Source organism: Stegodyphus dumicola, chromosome 7 (assembly GCF_044657685.1).
Source record: "Stegodyphus dumicola isolate Sdum_Otavi_A_Nest chromosome 7, ASM4465768v1".
NCBI lineage: Eukaryota > Metazoa > Arthropoda > Arachnida > Araneae > Eresidae > Stegodyphus > Stegodyphus dumicola.
The window spans coordinates 196,236,773-196,258,803 of record NC_140774.1 but is presented as its reverse complement, the minus strand read 5'-3'; the positions used below and the strand labels follow the sequence as shown (position 1 = coordinate 196,258,803).

General features: G+C 32.1%; 1 protein-coding gene across 3 annotated transcripts in view; it reads right to left on the bottom strand.

Annotated features, from left to right (window-relative positions):
* The window catches only part of LOC118190563 (tartrate-resistant acid phosphatase type 5-like), a 41,960-nt gene that overhangs the window by 5,203 nt on the left and 14,726 nt on the right, over nt 1-22,031 (bottom strand). For 2 of the 3 annotated variants that reach the window (XM_035361300.2, XM_085821199.1), the window contains exons 4-6: nt 19,190-19,393; nt 11,951-12,098; nt 6,857-6,968 (exon numbers count right to left, since the gene is read on the bottom strand). In XM_035361300.2, the coding sequence (XP_035217191.2) occupies nt 6,857-6,968; nt 11,951-12,098; nt 19,190-19,393 (464 nt within the window). The remainder of the gene's footprint in view (nt 1-6,856; nt 6,969-11,950; nt 12,099-19,189; nt 19,394-22,031) is intronic. The other variant, XM_085821200.1, reaches the window with a different exon arrangement.

Here is a 22,031-nt window from a genome sequence, read left to right as displayed (position 1 = left end):
CATCATCTGGAGTGACAATGCCACGAATTTCAAAGGTAAGAGAAATAGTCTTAACTCATATAATGAAATTTGCAAATCTAATCCAATTCAAGAATTTAGTGCAGAAGAAGGCATCAAATGGAAATTTATCCCACCAGCTTCTCCACACTTTGCTGGACTACAGGAAGCAAACATAAAATCAGTGAAACACATTTTGTTAAGGGTAGCAAAATCAGCTATCATGAATTTTGAAGAGTTAACTACTTTAGTTACTCAGATAGAAGCAGTTCTGAATTCCTGCCCATTATCACCGCTTTTTCCCGATCCAAGTGACTTACAGCCTTTAACTCCAGGACATTTTTTGACAGGAAATGCTATGTTAACCTTTCCTGAACCACATGCTGTCTCGGATTCTCTTTCTTTTCATTCCAGGTGGGAACTAGTTCAGAGACTCAGCTAAGTTTTGGAACCGGTGGCATTCAGAGTATCTAAATCAACTACAGAATTGTACTAAATGGAGCATTTCGCAGCCGAAGATACAGATTGGTCAACTAGTACTGCTAAGGACTCCAACTCCAATACTTTGCATTGGCCATTGGGTCGCATCGAACAAGTGTATCCTGGTAATGATGGTCTGGTCAGAGTAGTTGAAGTTAAGACGTAGACATCTACAGGTGTTCTTCAGCGAGCCATCAACCATTTACAGACTTTTACAACCATTTACAAAGTCATTCCCTTACCATTTACAGACTGAATGATATGAACTTGAAAAACTTTTATTTTATATATTTTAATAATTTACCAATTTAATATTTAGTTTAGTGTAATTTTATTGAATTTAAATTTTATCTGAATATCTGAAAATTGAAATGTAAACTCCATGGGAGTTTAAGTGGAGCATAACGCAAGAGGCGTTCAGATAGCTGGATGAAAGATGTGACGCAGTGATAATGTGAGATTTCTAAGAATGTGATATCATTATATTTAATTAAATCAATTTATATTTTATTGATTGTTGATTTATTAAAACTTGGTGTAATATTATGATTTATTGAACCACCACATTATGGAAAGCTAGATTACCACTGAAATTTCATCCACTGATGCGCACATGGTACATGGAAACCCTTTATTTGCTCAAATAATACAGTATGTTTCAAAAATATTTAGCAAAAATGCAAAAGCAGATAAAGTGGACCAAACTAAGCAGTTTTTATAATGGGCTGTGTTTGTAAAAATGACACATTAAGGCGGTATAGAATGCTCTTGAATGGCTTGTATAAGTATTCTACCGGCATAAATTTCATTTTCCAAGTGAATTTCAAATAGTATGGTAACACGTTAGCTACCATACTACTGGAAATTCACACGGGAAATAAATGTTTGGTTTGGGTAACACATAGTTACATGAATGCAAACCCTGTTATCTATCTATTTTATCTGTGTGGTTGCAACTAAAACAGAGCATCTACTCAAAAAAGACGCAGAAATTGATTTTCAAGTACCTTCTTTGAGCAGATGCTCCATTTTCATCAAAATGCTAGTTGAGAATTCCACACTGATGTAGCAATGTACATTGCTCAAAATTTGCAGGAGGAATGACTATTCATCCCAGCTTAATGCTTTTATCCAGTGCTCAACAGTGCCATGCACCATTTCAACATGCCATTTCTGCATACGAATAGCATTACAAAATTTGCCAGATATTTTTAATCACTCTATATGTATACTGGGCAATCCAAAAGTAACAGAAAAACTAAAATATTCAATAACTTAAAAAGTACAGGGGGTAATACGTAGCATGTTTTTTAAGTATGCATACACTAGTATGCGTCGCGTGGGCGGTAACGAGTGCTTGCACCGTATCCTGGCATTCCTTGCAAACAACTGTGCTCAGTTGCAGCTGTGTAGGTAACCTGTACAGTCTGTTCTGTATCTTCAGCTAAATGTTCAAGCTTATTGAATCGTCTGCCCTGTTCGAGGTATGGTCAGTAATACGTTTTTTGTTGGCAAGAAACCTGCCTTCTACAGACATTCACTTGCAGATTTGTGCAGTTTATGGAGCTACTGTCATAAATGAAAGCAAAGTGAGCAAATGGGTCAAAGACTTTAAAACTGGCCGTGACGACGTCCATAATGAGTTCCGCTCCAGTTGCCCATTTGTGATCACAGACGGTGGCTTCAATTGAAATCCCCTATGGTGGTTTCGACTGAATTGAAAATTGAGAACAGACACTTCATCATAAGAACTCTTTCAAACTAATTTCCTCAAGTGTCTAGTCTAGGACATGAAAACGGCAGTGACCTCTCGGCCATTGGTGCCGGTGGCAAATTTCTATGAAGAGGGTATTCAAAACTTAGTTCTAAGGCATGACATGTGTTTAAACAAACTTGGCAACTGTGTTGAAAAATAGAGAAACATATGTAGAATTTGAAAATAAATTTGGTTTTTGAAAATTTTCTTTTGTTTGATTTTTATTTTCAAACAGCCCTTACTTAAAAAACATTCCTTGTACAACACAGCTTTCGTAGAAATGTAGAAAGACATATGAATTTTCTTTTACAATGAACGATTTTTATTATCATAAATGTTTCATTTTTTAGAGATGGTGCTTCTATTGCATCAGAAGTTAATTCAACAGTGCAGCACAGTTCAAAATTCACTCAAGATTAGAAATGTTCAATGCGATGACTGGTATAACGAGATGGCCATCAAATGTCGCATAACACTACACAGCATCAAAAAGGTTTTGGTCACACGATGCCGAATAACTTCTTTTAATATTCCCAATAGCATCAGCCAAAATCTGTACATCTGTGATTTCAATTAGCCTCATAACCAAATGTCACAATATTTAAGATCTGAAGATTTTGGTAGCCATTTTTGTCAGAAAGAACAACTAAAAAACATGGTCATAACAAATGTCAATTGTACAAGGTGATGGATAGGATATGTGCAGAAGTGTTCCATCTCACATTAATGTTACATTATATAGCACTTGTCTCTCTTGCAAGGAGAGTATGATGTCTCTTAAAAGTGCTGCATAAAGTTTAACTGTGATAGAAGGAATCTGTAATGCACTGCTGTGCAGTTCCACAATGAAAATAAGTCCCGTAAAGAATGATGCAGTGACATTGGACCATGTCTTCACGTGATTCACGAGTGACCAATATAAAGACAAATTAATATAACTTCCTCAATCTGGTTTCTAATTGATTCCCAGTATTCTACTACAGGTTTCATATTTTTAAGTTTGTTATTGACCTGATAATCCCATACTAGGACTTTTTCACAGGTAACCTTCTGGATATCTGTAAGTGGAACATACTGGCCACAAAGATCAACAGCAGATTTAGCTGTAATATCTGTGAGCTCATTTCCATTGATTCCAACATGGTCAGGAGCCTAGCAAAGTTTGAATTTAACTTTAGAACTTCAACGACTACTGGATGTTTAGTGTCAGAAAATGTTTATAAAGCTTTCAATGCACTGTGCAAGTCTGTATAAAATATGAACTTTTTCTGGCATAGCTTTGATATATAAAATGCATAACATATAGAAGTTAGTTCAGATGTTCATACTGAAGAAGCATGGTGCAAACTTCTGCCCAGCATGATCACCAGTTACAAATGCTATCCAAACATGACCAGTTGACTTAGATCCATCTGTATATACAGGAACATAACTGCTAAACCTATGTCTATGCTCAGCAAAAAGTTGTCTGTAGACGATTTTGCTAGTGTTTGTTTTCATGTGATGGTGGAAAACATCAAGAAACTGGATTTCTGCATCTTTACAAGGTGGGATTTCAAAATGCTGTACTGCTTGGGGGGATACATCGGCCAGGTAAGAGTTCCTCAGCTACAAAGCAAACTCTTAAAGAGAAAGAAGGCACACTGATGGACTTGCTTCAAATAGAAGATCGCACATGTCATCAGTTAAACATAGCTTACTAAGATTGAGACACTATATTAAAATACTGCAAGATAGACAACTGATCATATGTCAGATGGAGAGATGGTTCATAAGAGTCAACATAAAGGCTCTGGACAGAAGTCCTGAAAGCTCCGGTACAAATCTGCAGAGTCTGATGATGAACAGGATCTAATTTTAACAAGATTGAAGACCGAGTGGATCCATAAGCAATTGAGTCATAGCACAGTCTAGAGTGGACAAGTGCTCTATAAATGCAAAGCCTGGAGCAATGCTATGCATCCCACGAGGTGTTTGTCAGGACTTTTGAAATATTTAATGTTTTCATACACTTCTTTCTCACGCTGAGACATGAGAAAGGAAGGTCAGTTTTTGGTCGAACACCACCCCTAGACACTTCACTTCATGAGCAACTGGAATCATTGAACCATTAAGATATCACTCAGCCTCAGGATGGAGACCTTGCTTTTTACAAAAGTGCATGCACACTATCTTCTGTTTCAAAAAGGTAAATCCTTGTTTATCTGACCAAACCTGGATTTTATTCAAAGTGACCTGTAATTCCCTCTCGACATGTTTCATATCTGCCCCTCGACAGCTTATATAAAGTCATCAACATATAAAGATCTTAAAATGGTGGAATGAAGTTCCTTTAATACACAGTTTATTTTTAGATTGAAAACAGTAAAACTCAGGACACAGCCTTGTGAGCAGAACTTCTTCCTGTTTGAAAATGTCTGACAGAGCCAATCCTTACTTGAAAAGCTCTAGCCTTAAAAAAAATTCTGAATGAAAACTGATAGGTTACCACACAATCCATTGTCATGAAGATAACGAAGTATCCCATATCTCCATGCCTCATCATAAGATTTTTCGATGTCAAAAAAGATAGAGAAAAGGTGATTTCTTCTAACAGAGGCTTTACGAATAGATGTTTTCAGAAGAATGGTATCAATGTTTATCCCCAAGCCACTGACACAGGACCAGCCAATTGACACTCATGAGGAAGACAAGGTGGCACCCATTTAGCTGAAGCAGAGGCCAAAGCAGTGTGTTAGAGACAGTACTTCACACCTCAACTACCAGAACCCTCTTTTCCAGCAATACGAGTCTCCATGCGCAACAAACATGTGAGCAGTTTTCTTGCCACTCGAAAACTAGAGACAAGGGCTGTTCCAGATCCTCATAATGAGTTCCAACCTCCGAAGGTTAGGTTAGGTTATTTAATTACGGCAAAGCCTCGAGGGCTATCTGCCTAAGAGGAGGGACGCCTTCGTGGAGGACTTTCTAAGGGAAACTGGCTCGTATACACGTTACACATGAGGAAAACCACGAAAACACTCATGTAGCCAGCCCGTTCGCGGGATTCGAACCTCGGACCGAACTACCAGTGTTCAGCGACTTTACCGCTCGGCCGCTGGTGGGCCTCCAACCTCCGAAGAGGAAAACCACAAGAATGAAAAGAAAGAAGTTTCAGCTAAGAGGAGATGAGACAGAGAAGAGAATAGATAACTGGGATGCTAGGATCATGACACTCATCTCATCAAGATGATCCCCTGAAGGGCTAGGGTACCTTGGGATTGCCACACCCGTACCCACAAAGAGAGCCCCTGAGGGACTTTTTCCAGGAATAAAATAGTTTTTAGAGCCCAGAAACAAGACCGATGAAGAGGATCATAGCTGGTTATCTAATTTAGCTTTTCTTACAGACATAACCAAAATGAATAAATCAAAACTTGAAAGAAAGGGGAGGGGGAGTTAGATAAAGGAATGTAACTTTTGCCACTTTATAAATTTGTAGAACTACATAAAAAATATAAGAAAATTGAAACAAATATTCTGAAAATCTTGTTTAGCTTAAACATTATTTTAAAAAATTTCAATTTTTGTAAAATTAAGCCTGCTGCCTTATTAATTTCAAATCCATTTGCTAATGTCAGTATTTTTGAAATATTGTAAGAGATTAAATAAAAATAAAAATTCTTCTTATCTAGTAATGGAAATAATTGATTTTCAATCTCATCTACAGTTAAAAATAATAATATCACAGAAATATTCTTGGATGCTTGCAGATGAGAAAAAATATCCACACTTAAAAGAAATTTTTCAAAGGTTAAACTTCTACTTTGGATCAATTTAACTTTATAAAAATGGTTCTTCAACATTGAACTTGTTAAAAATCAAAATTTAGCTCCAGGATAACAAACATCTGAATGACTGCATGTATTTAGCCATAACATTCATTATATATACCACAGTGCATTAAACTCACAGAAGATATGCAGTATCAGGTTTTACATTAAAATATGCTTTTTCTGTACTTAATTTGTATCTCACTGAATTTTTAACAAATGTTATTATAAAGCGTACATAATTAAACTTTTCCTTTAAAATTTATTTTAAAATTATTTTAAAATATGTTATGCAACATATTTTTGTAGTCTGTGCATTATACACATTTATAATTGAAATATTAAAGGTGGAATACATAATTGTGGCTCATCAAAATTTTTTAAATTCTAAATTGGCTTGCATTAAGTTAAAAGTTGAGCATTACTGATTTATACTCTCTATTACAAGTTCTGCATAATATCAGTAAGGTAAAATTAGAACAAAAATTTCTTCAGATATTTCCATTTGCAATGTTAACTGTAAGTAAAAAATAATTAAAACTATTTTTATTCATTCCAAGCTTTTTGTTAGGTAGTACACCTTTATTTTTTCTATTACTATATTTAAATAAAATAACTATATATATATGCAATAAATTTTACTAAATAAATAAGCTTGTTATTTGTCATTATTAAATTATCTACTGTAGGTAGGGTCGAGGAGATTTTGAGTAAGAATAAAGAATCTTTCCAGATGATTTCAAAAATGTAAATGACATATTTTTTTCATTAATAGCAATATAAGCAAAAGCACCCAGAGAAAAAGGATTACCCCAATGGAAAAGAAGACTTTTAGGTGGAATTTCATCAATATGTTTCTTAGAAGGATCAATGAAGTTAGCAGAGCCACTGATAATATAATCAATATCCTGTACTTGTATATGCTGAGGAGGAAAAATAGAATATGATTTATTACACATAATGAGATTTACAGTGACTGAAAATTTAGATAAATATATAACTTAAGAGTATATATGTTATGGCATTTCTCGCTAAACATGCCGCATTAAAATATAAAAAAGTGCAAAGAAAATTAATAAACTGCAGCTGAATTTAAATATTCATTAATTTTAGTTATGAATTACTTTTACAGTTTAAAAAAAAATTCAAAATAATTACAATTACTTTATACAGAACAAAAAGCTCATAATCCTGCTGGTTGTAACATCTGTATTTGAATAGTTAATAAATAGAGTAGCTGCAGTTAACTAATTCTACCTATATGACCTTGATGATTAAACTGATATTATTACCATCAAAATAAATTCTTTTTGGACCTTTCTCATTTCTTCTCCCCCCCCTCCTGTTTGCATGCTATTTATCTTAATTTGACAAAAGTTTTATTTAGAAAACCAGAATGTTTTCTGTGATATAACTTTGATTACAGCTCAAAAGGAATTGAATTTAATACAGAAAGAAAAAAAATGCAGCTCATGTGTTACTGAACACTTTCTCAAACATCCTCCAATAAAGGGGGAAAATTCCGTGAATTAAGTTAAATATAGAATTATACGGGAATAAAAAAGTCTTACATATATACACTGAAAATGATTAAGATCAGATGTCAAAAGACTCAGTGAAATTGCAAGCTTTTCCTAGTGTTACAGTATTATACTTCAGAGTCATGTTTCAGTCTCATTTGTTAATACAGCAAGATTTATATAAATGAGATTTTTGTGAAAGGAATAAAGGAGAGGGAGATTTTCGGTGTTTTCTCAGACTATTTTAAAATTTACAAACCAAAAGCTCAAGAAACTTCCAAAAGTCACTAATTATTTAGAATCGCAATTTTAGAAAGAATACTTTCAGTTTTATAGAGGCTATTCATAAACTTTAGCAAGTTTTAAATATCATATATACATACTTTTGCAAACTAGTTTATATATATATATATATATATATGTCGTTATGCACACAGATATCCCAAAATTAGAGAAACCTTAAATAATGAAATACATAAAAGAAAAATACAGAAATTTAGATATATACAAACAAAAGTCCCCACCACACTTCTACTGAAAGAATTAAATTCTCACAAAATAAATATCTTTTGTATAAAAAATATTTTATTTTTAAGTTTATGTTTGTTTTTTATAAATTATGAATTAATTCTTAGTTTCTTATTGGTTTATATTAATTTTGTCTAGTTACTTTTTAGTTTCTTTTTCATTAATATGCATATTCGTGTCGGAGAGGTTTCTGTAGACAAGGGTTTCTAAAATGCATTGATTTCTAAATTAATTTTTCTGGAAAATTTAATTTTTAAAAAAAATTTAATTTAATACTAAACTTTACATTGCTTATTTCTCAAAATACTTCATTATTGGTATTTTCCTTTTAGACCTTTAATTTTTAATTGCTTTCTTTTTGGACATTCTTCACTATGTTTTTACTTTTGGTTTTAACTTAGTAAAACTTTGGTTTTAACTTAGCTTACATGAATGACGAAACACGAATTGAATGATTGAAAAGTTAGGTTTGGAGGCAACTTCCCCTTGATAAGTCCGTCTCCTGCCTGCTCAACAGTCATTCACTTAAGCATTTTTAAAAAAAATTTTTTAGATTAATTTTAATTTTAATTTGCTAAATTGATGAATTTATTTTCATGGTTTGTTTTTGCACTTGATTTACTTATGCTATCTGAATTTAAATGATATTGTAGATTAGTTCGAAAATCAAATCTTTTATATGATTGCACATTATTTTAACTTTAAATTTGTTTTTTTACGTATAAACATGTTTGTTGAAATATATATATATATGTGTGTATATATATATATATATATATATAGTTTTTTGTTTTAAAATATCTTTTGTAAAATTATATGAAATGGGTTTCACGTGGTTTTTCATGTTTTCGTTATTACCTGAATTTATTATTTGTTATAATTTCTATTCATCATTCTAAGGCAAAAATCAAAATTAGCTGAAAACTGCATAACTACTTATTCTTAAAATGAAATCCTTAACCCATTAGCCACTGGAGTTGTGTTGACGCAATGGTCAAAATAAATGCATATATAAATATAACTATCTAAGATATTTTATACCAGCAGATAATTTTGTGTAGGGAATATTATGAAGATTATTTCTGTAAAAAAATATTTGCCTCCAACAATCATTTTGTTTATAATAATTAATCTTATACTTTCAGCAAAATTTTTGACCGGGTATTTTTACCAAAAATATTTAATGAAAAATCACCGTCTTTATGAGTGATCTATTTTTAGTCAAGGTCACCATTTATCAGAACATTACATTAATCAGATGTTTATATTTGTGTTTGGAAGGAAGGGAACACAGGTGTTGCGCTTAGTGCAATGTCAGCAGGAAACGGGTAATCGCCTTTTTTACTCATTCCTTTCGATGTTCTGGTTCATGTTCTGGGTGCTTTAAAAATGCCTAGAACATTATTTATCTTACATTAGAAGAAGCCCTTCAAAGATTTTTTGATGAAGAAACAGATGATGATTATGTTAATAATGACCAGAATGAAACTGATATCATTGTTGTTCCCCCAGAAACTGCAGAAGCTAGTGATGAAGAAGAAGGGAATGACAATGTTTTAAATTAATGATATTTTACCAAATGATACTGCTGGGGAAATTTAAATTCACTTAAGAAGTAAGTTTCTGCCTTTTAAAAGCAGTGATAATCATAAAAAAGTTTAAAAAGCAGAAAACTGAAAACTTGAAATGGATTTAAAAAGGAAATATCAGTTATGTCTCAGGAAGAAAATGAAGAAAAAGATAGAAGAGAAAGTATAAAAGACAAAATACAAGGTAAAACTAGTGGAGAGATTTTAGATTTTCTTTTTGGTTCAGGCATTTACTCTCTTCTTGTTGAACAGACAAATATATATGCTCAGCAAAAAAATCACCCAGAATTTATTGCAACTGAAGCATATGAGAAGATTTATTAAAATATTATTGCTTACAGGATATCATTCTTTACCTCAAGAAGAAATGTATTGGTCTCTTGATAAGGACATTTCTGTTCCTATTGTACGAGAATTGATGTCCCGTTTGCAGTACAGAAATATGAAGCAGAATTTGCATTTAGCTAACAATAGTCAAATTCACAATACTGATAAATTATATTAGGTGAGACCATATCTAAACTTACTAAATAAGAAATTCCAACAATTTGGTATATTTTCCCACAATATGGATATTGACGAGCAAATGATTCCTTATCGAGGCAAATATTCAGTAAAAATGTTTTTAAAAGGGAAACCTATTAAGATCTGGATACAAAGCATGGACTCTGGTGTCATATGATGGATATGTGTTTCATTTCGATATTTATTCAGGTAAGTTAACAGCTCCAAAATTACCAGAATATGAAGAATTTGGGCTGGGGAGAAGTGTGGCGATAAATTTGCTCAGTGTTGTTGAAAATCCTGCCAAACTTGTTATTTATTTTAATAACTTTTTTACATCATTTCAGCTTCTCTGCAATCTAAAAAATAAAGGTTTCAGTGCTACAGGAACAATTCAGGAAAACCGCATACAAATGTGCCCACTAGAAACTGTGAAATGTGTCCATACGAAAGATAGGGGTTATTATGATTTCCAGTATGAAGAGAAAAACAAAATAATTTTTGTCCGATGGAACAACAATTCGGTTGTAACTGTTGGTTCTTCAGCATTTGGAAACATTCAGTCCATAAAAAATGTTTCCCATTATTCAAAAATGCAAAGGAAAAAGGTTTTTATACCTCAGCGTCATCTTATTGAACAATACAATGCCAAAATGGGCGGAGTTGATGTATGTGACAATTTAGTAGGCAATTACAAAATAAGAGTTTGTGGCAAAAAATGGTGGTGGCCAATATTTACTAATTACATTGATGTAGCCTTGATAAATGCATGGAAAATATCTTGACTTTCTACTATTGAAAATAAAAAGTCTCTTTTAGATTTCAGATGCGAAATTGCATTATTAGTTTTGTTAACTCCTATTGAGAGTGTAGAATTAGCCAGGAATAGATCAGCAACGGGAAGACCTGGTAAATTCAGCATTAAAAAACCATTGCATGGAGATGATAGACATTTATTGTAAAGTCTGATGATAACAAAAGACTTCGTTGTAAAGAGTGCAATAGCCAGACTGTTTGTAAATGAAAAGTATGTAATGTAGCTTTACATCATGATTGTAATGAAGCTTTTCATGCTTAAATCTTTCAATTGAAATAATCTGTATTTGTAAAAGAAATATAATATATATTTTAATATTAAATTAATTAAAGTGACTTGTAGATTTATAAAACGTTATACAGCTAAAAAGTAATCCAGTGCTCCACTCAAAGGAAACATCGCACAAGTACAATCTTACTGACTAAGCATCTGTTGTCTTATTCCGCTGACGTTGCGCTAACGTAACACTTGCTTTTTCCACAGGTAAGACTTTTTTTTTAAAATTTTCAATGTAAATTTATGTTATAAATGCTTAATTTAATATTTGTTATTATTTTCATGAGAAAAGAACCATTCCTCGTAGTTTTGGCAGTTAAGCACTTGCGCTAAAAAGACGTGCGACGCACGTCGAGATGCTTTTGTCTCAAACCACGAGCAACGTGAACACCACGTCGATAGGGATTTATCGCAAAAGTGAAAATAACATGGTGCACACATCGCCTAACAACAAGATTGCTTATTTCTCGAGTTACAGCTGTGGATTGCACTCGCAGACACGAAGCGGCATAAATGAGAAACTTTACCGCTTGTTATGTTGTAGCACATGGTACCGCAACCGTGAAGTTTAGTCGTAGTGCAAGTGGTTAATGGGTTAAGCCAGTGTAATGGTATCATCCAGAATACATAATAACATTATTAAAGAAAATGCTTAGAGAAAAGTACTTTACCTGCATATTATGTTCATGCCCACTTAAATAAGCAGAAACATTATACTTCTCAAGAAGAGGTTTTAGATACTTTACAAGACAGTTAGTATTTCCATGAGATCCAATAGAATAAACTGGGTAATGGCCACATACAAGTAAGTAATGAGTTCTAAAATATTAGACATAAAAATCAAGAAGTCAATTTAAAAAAAATTATCTCAAATACATCAAATCTCAAACTGGATAAAAAACGTGACAGTGTAAAATTTAAAATAAAGCAAAATATCAAAGTTAGTTTGGCAGAGATTTTAAATAAAAATCTATTGATTTCAAGGGCAATCAGACACAAGTTCCTCTTCTTGAGAAGGAGGAAAAAAAAAAAAAATTCCAAGATTACATTTAAAACATTTTTGCTCCTCAACATGAGGGGCTTATGTATGATCATCCTCAAAACTGATGAAGTTTTATTCAAAATCTATACCAACTAAGACTGCTGTCTTGCCATCTGCCCGCCCTTAAAAACAGAAAGATAAAAGTATTCATAATCTTTTTATATTTTCCGAAAGTTAAGAGAAATTAAAATTCAGAAATTATATACAGAAATCTATATAGTTCATCTTCTGTACTGTACTATACTTCATCTGATAAGTTAGACACAGCGCTGTTTAGATAATACAATTCTCAAGATAATATGTATTTTACAAGCATACTCATGACAATTTTAGAGTTCCAATTAATTTTATTTACTGAATCATAATAAGTTAAACTCGTGCATAAACATAATAGAAGCAGTCCACAGAGCTACTATTTTTCATTAAAAATTCATAATAAATAAGTGAGTTGCACAAGCAAGTGGTCTACATTACAGTAGGCATCACTTAATGTAATCGTGGTTAATGTTATTCTTCGATATTGTTATCAAATTGAAAAGCCTCAACATTTGTATACGAAAACAAAGGAAATAAAATGCTTACTCTGATCAACAAGTTTGTAATGTTATCAAAATGTTATAGAATGAATTTTTTAAACTGAATTAATCATGCTAAATAAAAGATCAAAATCATCAAATAGTGTCAAAAAGGGCAAAGAGATAGCCGAATGGCAGAGTTATGGTACCAAGTAAGAGATTAAGTCGCCGATTTGATTTAAGTCTTGGAATTAAAGCCAAGTCAAGATTTAAGCCAAGTCTTGGAAATACATCTCAAAAAAGGAAAAAAAAAAAAAAAAAAAAAAAAAAAAAAAACTGTTTTAAGCATGCTAACCTTTCATTAAATAATAAAATAAATGTACATGAAGAATTAAAGGCATCTTCATCTAAGATGAATTATGATGAATTTAATGCTTGGATGGATATTGACGAAAAGCCTTCAGATGCAGATTCAATCACAGAAGAAAATATCTGACAGAGGATTTTCTACAAATGTTGAGATTAGGGATGCCTTATCAGTACTAACACATATTAAGTGGAAAATGACTAAATTTGTTTTGTGCAGATTGTTATTAAGGTTCAGGGGACAACAAATTAATTTTCTTTGAATTACTGGTGGATTATTGTTATCAGTGGTTTTTTTTTTTTTTTTTTTTTTTTTTGAATGAATGAAAATGATTTTTTTTTACAATAACTCAACTTTTTTACAGTAAATTCCTAAAAGCGGGCCATGATAGAATAGAATGTGATGAAGAATTGTGTGCAGATAGTTTGTTAAAATATTCATATGATAACAAGCTTGTCAATGATCATTCTAGCTACAATGAAATTATATGGGCTCCAAGAGCTTTTTCCCGACCAAGAATTTCAAGCAGTTTTGATTCTAGCCTGGATTCAGATGATTCTAATTCTTAAGAAGAATGGTCATCAGTAAACAATAGACCAATTTTGGAAGAGTTTTTAGGTTACTCAGGAATAAATACAGAAAACATTCTAGATAGTGTAGTGAATAAAACACTACACTAAAATATGAAATTTATCATCGAAAGCCCCATGGAAAAGGAAAACATGAAGCAGTAAAACTGCATCAACGTTTTTAAGTTGGCCAATCACAGTTCCAGTTGCAAACACATACAGGAGTGTGCAGTCATTGATTATAAGCTGGCCCATACTATGATACTGCAACTCAGATTCCTGAATATTTTCTCAATGTTAAGCAGTACCACTCTCATGCCAGATCATTTCACATCTACAAATTAATAACAGACTGCAGCTACTCTCATCTGAGAATATTACGGAAGCCCAGTCCTGCTCAGTCCAAATGCGATGCTTATGACATGATTGCAGACGGGCGGTATGGTGTGATCTGAACAACGGGACATATAGTCCTCATTCTCCCAAACATTTGGTTACAATTTTTTGGAAGATCTGTTGTCCTGCAGCAGCAAGAAAATCTTTCACTACTAGCTGAGCTGTAATGTGCCAGTTTCTTTTTGCTAATCTCCGGCAGAAGTGTAGCTAGGATTTTCAGCGCCCGGGGACAACTGAAGATTTTTCACCCCTTTCTATGTGCCAAGAATGGAAAATATGTCATTCTGCAATTTCATCACACCAAATTGGCACCCCTTGGATGCTGCGCCCGGGAACAGATGTCCCCCTCGCCCCACCCTAGCTACGCCACTGATCTCCGGAAGCGTCCATCAACACCCTGCATTAGAAAGAAAACAACAAAGTACGATTCTCCAGGGAGACTTTCCATAGACATGAGAAAATATATGTTAGAACCCATCATTGGAATTAGAAAAAAGAAAAATACTTTACAGCAATGTTATATGTGCACCGTCAAAAAAATACATAGTGTAATGCAGTATATGTGTATGTTTTGCAATGTACCATTGTATAAAGAAAAGAACTTTGAAAGATATCAGACATTACTGAATTTTTTATTTTTGAGGAAACGGTTTTATTTTTCTAACTCTTTAATGTATAATGGTTTTGCCCCGAAGCAAAAGTAATTTTTGCATGATAACTGCAAAAATTTTGCATGATAGCTGCAAAAAGTCACCTGTTATATGGTGAGAGTTTGGCAAGAAAAACCTGTTAAGATCTGCTAAGATTAGGAGAACAGCACTAAGCAAATAACTTCCAGAAACTTTAAGAACAGTTCAAGAAATGAACTTTTGTGTAATTAAGTGTTAATGACTTTCCCCCAATTAAAATATTATGAATGTATTATATGTCTCTAGTTATATTTGTATTAAATTAGTTAAATCCCATTGATATTTTGAAAAAAATTCTCATTACTTAATATTATCATTTGGGTACAAAATAATCATGGACAAATGTGGTCACATCCAAGCAGTGTCTACTGTATGTGAATGCATACAATATATTTGAATCTTTATATGCAACAAAAAATTTCTTTTCAAAACTTTACTGACAGATGGCACTGCATCATAGGAATACAGATAAGATTACATTTAAAAAAAGCTGTCCATTTTTTAATTTCAATTTTTTGAATGAGTTTATGTTCACAGAACTTTAATGTCAAACTATTATTAAATTGGGTTTGGTTGACAAGGTAACTACTAGTGAGCAAGGAACTGGCCATCTAAACTTTATGGCAATTTTACACACATTAACAGAGAAAAACATGCAGAGACCCAATAAATTTGACAGTATTAACAAGTGTTGTGCTGTTTTGAAAAACTGGGAGTAACATTGGTTGAAATTAAACCAATAATTAAGTTAGGTTATTTAAATATGTCATTCCCATTACCCATGGGGAAAAGCATTAAAACCAACCATGCATTCAGCCCATATTACCAGCATTCAGTGGTCTTAAACACACAGCCACCAGTAGAGCCCTCAACATTATAGAACTGGTATAATGATGCAGCCGTAATTATATTAGCAGTATAAATACAGCACCCTAGTAGCACAATCAATCAGTGATATCAGTAGTGCTTGGAAAAGTCGAAAATCACGAGTCTACCAAATTTATCAAAATTGCAGCAATTTCTGCATCAGTTTTATCTACAAGCAGGAGAAATTTGCTATATATAAGCATGGACAAAAGTTGCTGATGATCCATTTACAGATTATGAAGATCCTTTGGACAGATAAAACACACTTTTCACTGCACAGAACTATTAATACCACTGAATATATGGGCAAAATACTATCCTGTATAAATATACAGGAGCTACAACTCATTTGTGCAGTTGCATTATATCCATCATTACTAGCCAATTCTTTCTTAAAAAGCTAACATAATAAATTGTTAAAAAACCTGGTCCAGATGTGTAAGGCCATGCTACTATGTTTATGGGAATGAAATTTCATAAAGACTCATGCCAGATGATGCATCCCTTACACAGTAGCCTTATAAGAGACATAGCCTTTTGTGACTTACTAGTATCTCCTGATCTCCTAAGTCATGGGACTTACCGATGAATTTTTGGTGATGGAACTATTTCAATCAGGTGTACATCAGCACAGAAACATCTTTATTGCAATTAAAAGAGACTGTTTACTATGATGTTGCTTCTATAGATCCAAATATATGCTCAATGCATTAATGAATGATATATTCACATGCTTGTAGAACATGATTTTCTGTGTTGGGAGACAGCTAAACACATGGTAACGGAAACATTCTTTAACCAAGCAACTGAATGACATTTCAGCATGCTTCTTTTATTTAATCCTCCAAATGACCACAGGTTCGACTTTGAAACCCTAAAGTTCTCTAGAATGTCATAAATAAGTGGTATTTTCTTGATTATAATTCCAAAATGACTTTCTCACTTTGCACCTTGAATTCCTCCTCCTTTTCTTAACCCTACACCCTTACCTGACACCTTAACTGTCTGAACCTACAACTTAACAGTTTGAACATAGTTCAAGATGCATGCTCAGCAGCTTGCAGCATTAAACGTCATTTAAAGAGTAGGATAATAGTGCATTGCCATCCTGTTCATAAAATTTCAAACTTGTTGTTGTTATTGTCTTATTATTATTATTACTACTGACAGAAAAAAATCTAATTCATGGCACAAATTTGGTATAAATCCCACTCTCAAATGGTAAATCATTCATTTGTTAAGAATATTTTTAAGTCTCCTGACTTTCGGTCCATTCTGAACACAGCAGAAAATTATGTTGGTTTTAATTAAGCATAAGAAATAAGTCCATGACTAAATTCAATTGTAATGATTTTTAAATATTATGTTTAGAAATTGTATGATAGCTTTCTAAAAAAAATTATGCAATATAAGTACAGTTACAGTATAAGAAAACAAGTCTTTGTGTTGTACACTGTTGCAATAAAGATTAGTTTTTTTCCAAATTGGCAATCTAGATTACCAATTTACTAACAATAATTAATATATTACATTCCAATTATTCATAGCACCATTCATAGAAATGTAATAAAATAGCTAAAATATAAACATCTAAAACTTTACAATAGGTTAGAATTTCAGCCTTAGCTGTTTTTATCTATACAGTATGACATCCAAGATCCACACACATTGGGACTTCAGCAATTCTCAATTTTAGATCATTAATTTAAATCAAGTCAGACGGCATGTATAGATAAATTAAAAATATAAAACAATTTTTATGAAATAATGAACAATTTACAACTTTAAAAAAATCAAAAGAAAAGAAAAAATACTCGATATTTATTCGTTTTGTTAAATATTTCTTTCAATGCTTCTTTTTTTGTGCGAATTCTTTTCCTTTAATTTTATAGACAGACATAATTTCTTGTACAGTTACAAAGTCCAGAAACAGCCATGTTGAAAATTACTACTGAACTGTCAATCAAATCTTTTTATTCTAAAAAATTTCTTTATAAACTTTCTTCTCTGTTGGTAGTGATATTTTCTGATTTAAAACTATACTACAGATTTCACCATCTGTTACTTGATTGATGATTGGGGCATTTTCTCAAACTTCAGTTGTATCATCTATATTTATTATCCCTTTTCAACATTTTTTCACAAATTCCATTAACTGGAAAGCTTCGCCTTCTATAGCATTTAAAAATCTATACCAAAATAAGGTGTCTGTTTTGTCTACTTTTGGAATCATACTTTCTTATGCCAGAACTATACCAGCGCCCTTTTTTTGCCCCAAGTACTAAATATGCTTTTGTTTTGCAGATTCTGCTACAGCTCCAAAATGGATTTGATTGAAAATTCAATATTTTGATGTAATCAAAAATTCAAAATTTTGATAACAGCTAGAATAATAACAGCCCACAAAAAATAATAAGCTGGACAATAATCAGTTAAGGAAAAATGCAATTTGCTATTTAACTGAAATTAATTTCAATCCTCTGATTATTGGCCCCAAATTCAGAAGAATCACTATGTTGCCAAAGTAAGCAATCTTAAATTTTACAAAATGCACTTATCTGGAAACACATGAATGATTATGTGAGTATTACGCCAGTACTAAATTCAGCTCCTGAAATTTAACCAGCTAAATCATTTCAAGTTCTATGATTCAACAGTCTTTTATCTGGTTGTTGCTTCTGTTGATTAGTGCATCAAAAGAGGTTTTTTTTTTTTTTTTTCTTTTTAAATTGTGTAACACTCTAATGTCTTTTAAGTTCAAACAGACCAATGTGTATATGGGAGAAGGGGGGAAGTAAGTGTTTTATTATGGATGTTTCTTGCACTTTTAATTTCATTAATTTTGTTGCTGTTTTATGCAATTTTCAGTGTGTCGCCATTTATCACATCTGAGGTTGGCAAAAAATTAGTCACCAACAACTGGTAATTTTTTGAAAGGATTGAGGGGATAATCAGAGAATACCTTAATTTCTTCCAAATTTAATTCTTTCTTTCTTCCTACTGTTATGCTAACAAAAAAAAAAAAAAAAGAGTATTAGCAAGACTCTATAATACTCCAAACAAACATGTCTTGGGACTGCACTTATTGTTTAGGTCAGATAGAGAAATATTACACTCCCCCTCTACACTTCCACATTAACTCAAGAGCCAGAAGCATGATTGTGGCTAGCATCAATCATTGTATTGCCATTGGCCAGAATGGTGTGATTCTCTGGCTCGCAGCTGTTTGAAAGTGACGTAGCTGAATCTCGATTTGTCAGAAGGAAAATCACTTTTATCACACAGATGCTTTTTCTGGAGTATTGCCTTCCCCATTTAAAATCTTATTTAAAGAAATTCCTATTGGTCCAGAGATTCAGATAGTAGATCATTCTGGATATTGGATGTCCAGATTACAGACTACTGTATTTATTTATAGCAAAATAATCACCCCCATAAAAAAATGATAAACTTTAAATAACTTACTTAGATGACTTTAAAACATCTTCTAACCACTCCCAATGCTTTTTACTTTTATGCAGGTTAATTGAATCAAATAAAGGCTGTTTATAAGGTTCGGCTGGATCCGTATTTCTGCATAGAATTATGCTATCAGTCATAACTACATCTACTGTAAAATTAGAAAGAGGGACCTTCAAATTTTTCTTGTAATATAAAGCAGGAAAATGCCTAAAATAAAAATATTTATAAAAGCAAATATTTAAGTGTAACATGTGCTAAAGCAATATTATTTAACTAATTATCAAAATGCAGTATAATAATTAAAATATAAGAAATCATTAATTAAACACATTATTAATAAAAATTTCTTAAAAGGGGGGGACAAAACTACTATTACAGAAGACTATAATAAAATTTCTACTTTTAAATATAGTTCTGAAATTGAATGTCACCTAAGATGCGAAAAACTCATCTGGCTGTTTTTCAAAGGAATATTCTAATATTACAATTAATTATATAAATTACATAAAGAAAATAATACTATCAAATGCATTAAAATCAATCACATAAAATTTGGTAGTCAAATCTGTCAAATGAACTCTTCACGCTTAAGATTTAAAATTGTTAACTATACACTAATGGGAAGCTAAATCAAAGAAAGACTCGGTCTTTGATGGTTGGATTGCATCCAGAGTAACTAACATTTTTAAAATGACGAACTGGGAAATTCAAGCCAAAAGAAGAACTGAACAGAAGATTGTCATATGAATAATGGTCATAAAAAGTTCATATTAATAATTTTAGAGAAAAACTCATTTATAAGAAATGCTGTAAAAAAATTTTTTTATACAAAAAGTTTTTTTTAAATGTTTTCTACATCACACTTTTAAGTCTCTATTGCTATATAAACTTCGGTCCCAGTGCTTTCTTATGATAAGAAAGCTTTTATTAAGCCATACTTCATTCAAGCTTTCACAGCATTCCTTGCAATTATTCTTAGATTTCATTTAAAGCTAAATTAGTACATTCTTGTTAAAGTACCACTGGAAGATCTTCACCAAATTTGATGACATTTAAAATTAATTTGGCAGAAACTAGAAAACACTACTGCAACTTCAAAAAATGGAAAAAAAAACACAAAATGTTGTAAGTACTTAAATCCTTTTTCACTGTAGTGTTGTTTTTGTTTATTGTTTTACTTATTTATTTGATGCTTTTAGAACAATAACTTTGGAGTTTATTTTTTGTTTAATTGAATCTGTGATTATGTGTTTTGTATTTAAACATTTACTTGTTTTAGAGAATTGCAGATCTTTTAGTTATGAATGCAGCAAATTTAAGTTGTAAAAATAGGTTAAGCAGAGCATGAGATATGAGCAAATTCAATCATTCTTGACAGGTCTTGCTGATATTGGTAATTTCTCAATAACTTGACAGCTTTCTGGAAGATTTGGGAAAACATATTTTCAAGTCCTATGCTCTTCAAGAAGCTTCCAGAGCCCATACAAAAGTCAAGTAAGAATTAGCTGTGAGATTCAGCAGTTAGCTGATTCAAAGTTTACTCTATGAGTGATTTTGACAATTGACTACATTTCTCATGTATTAAAGAGGAATTGCTTAATATCCATATTCTCCTTGAGCTATTTACAGCTGTTTATTGTGCTTATTCTTATAACAAATTTTTATACAAATATTCCTGCTTACTCAGTATTCATTTAAGGAGATATCAATGAAAACATAGCTTAATGTGTACAATGCCAAAGCTGTGCACAATGTTGAATTTATGCAATTCCATGATACTTTTGTGAATGAAAATAGATGGCTGTGTACGTGGGGAGAACAGAGTAATATTTTTTTTTTTCTTTTACATATTACCCCTGCATAAATATTTATCAGTAAATATTATCAACATATCAAAAGAAAACAAAAATACAGTTTAAAATATAAATCTGAACTGTTAAATAAGGATTTTACGATACACCAAAAATTGCACCTACTATACTATATGATACACTATTCTTGTTCTTCCCATGTAAATAGGATGTGTTTTTGCATAAATTCAGCATTGTGTACATTTTCAGCATTGCACATATTAAATATTACGCTACTATATTACACGACACATTAATTTTTTAACTAGTTTACTGTTATTGTTGTTATTGGATTATAAATTTTCCAAATCTGGCAACTAATATTCTGATTCTGGTAAATGATCAACGTGACCACTTTAACAGGAAAGCACTATTAAGTCTTCTTCATTTATGCTTCATTCTTATTTTAAGTAAGAGGAAGAATTTGCAAGGAGATAAATCTAATGAACTATTGCAGTGAATAAACCTAATGAACTATAGTCTCTTTAGCAGTGAAAATATGGGTCCCAGTGCTTTCCTATAGTTGGAAAACCTCTATAAAACCTTTTTAGCCAGAAGAATGAATTTTTTCATTTTGGCATTTTGCACTGAAAACTTTAAATGTCAGTTCACTTTTCAAATTGTCGCCACTAAATATTAGAGCCCTGTATTATATTAAAAAAAAAATCAAATAACGAAGCATCTGTATAAATGTATGTATCTTTCTTGCATTGTGATAAAACAATGGTACCTAGAGCCATCAAATTTTGAATAACGTACGTTACCCGAATATGGGCATCTGGAAGTTCAAATTTGGAATTTGTTTTATTATCTATTTCATATTTTGTAAAACTTTCACGAATTTTTTATTAACAAACGCAATGATTCCAAAGCAAGCAACACTGTATGGGGGGGGGACATTTTTCTCCAGGGCGAGAGACTGTGTATCGGAAATTCTAAAGATATGCTCATTTAAAAATTATTTTGCAATATTTGCAGTTGAACTGAATCTTATG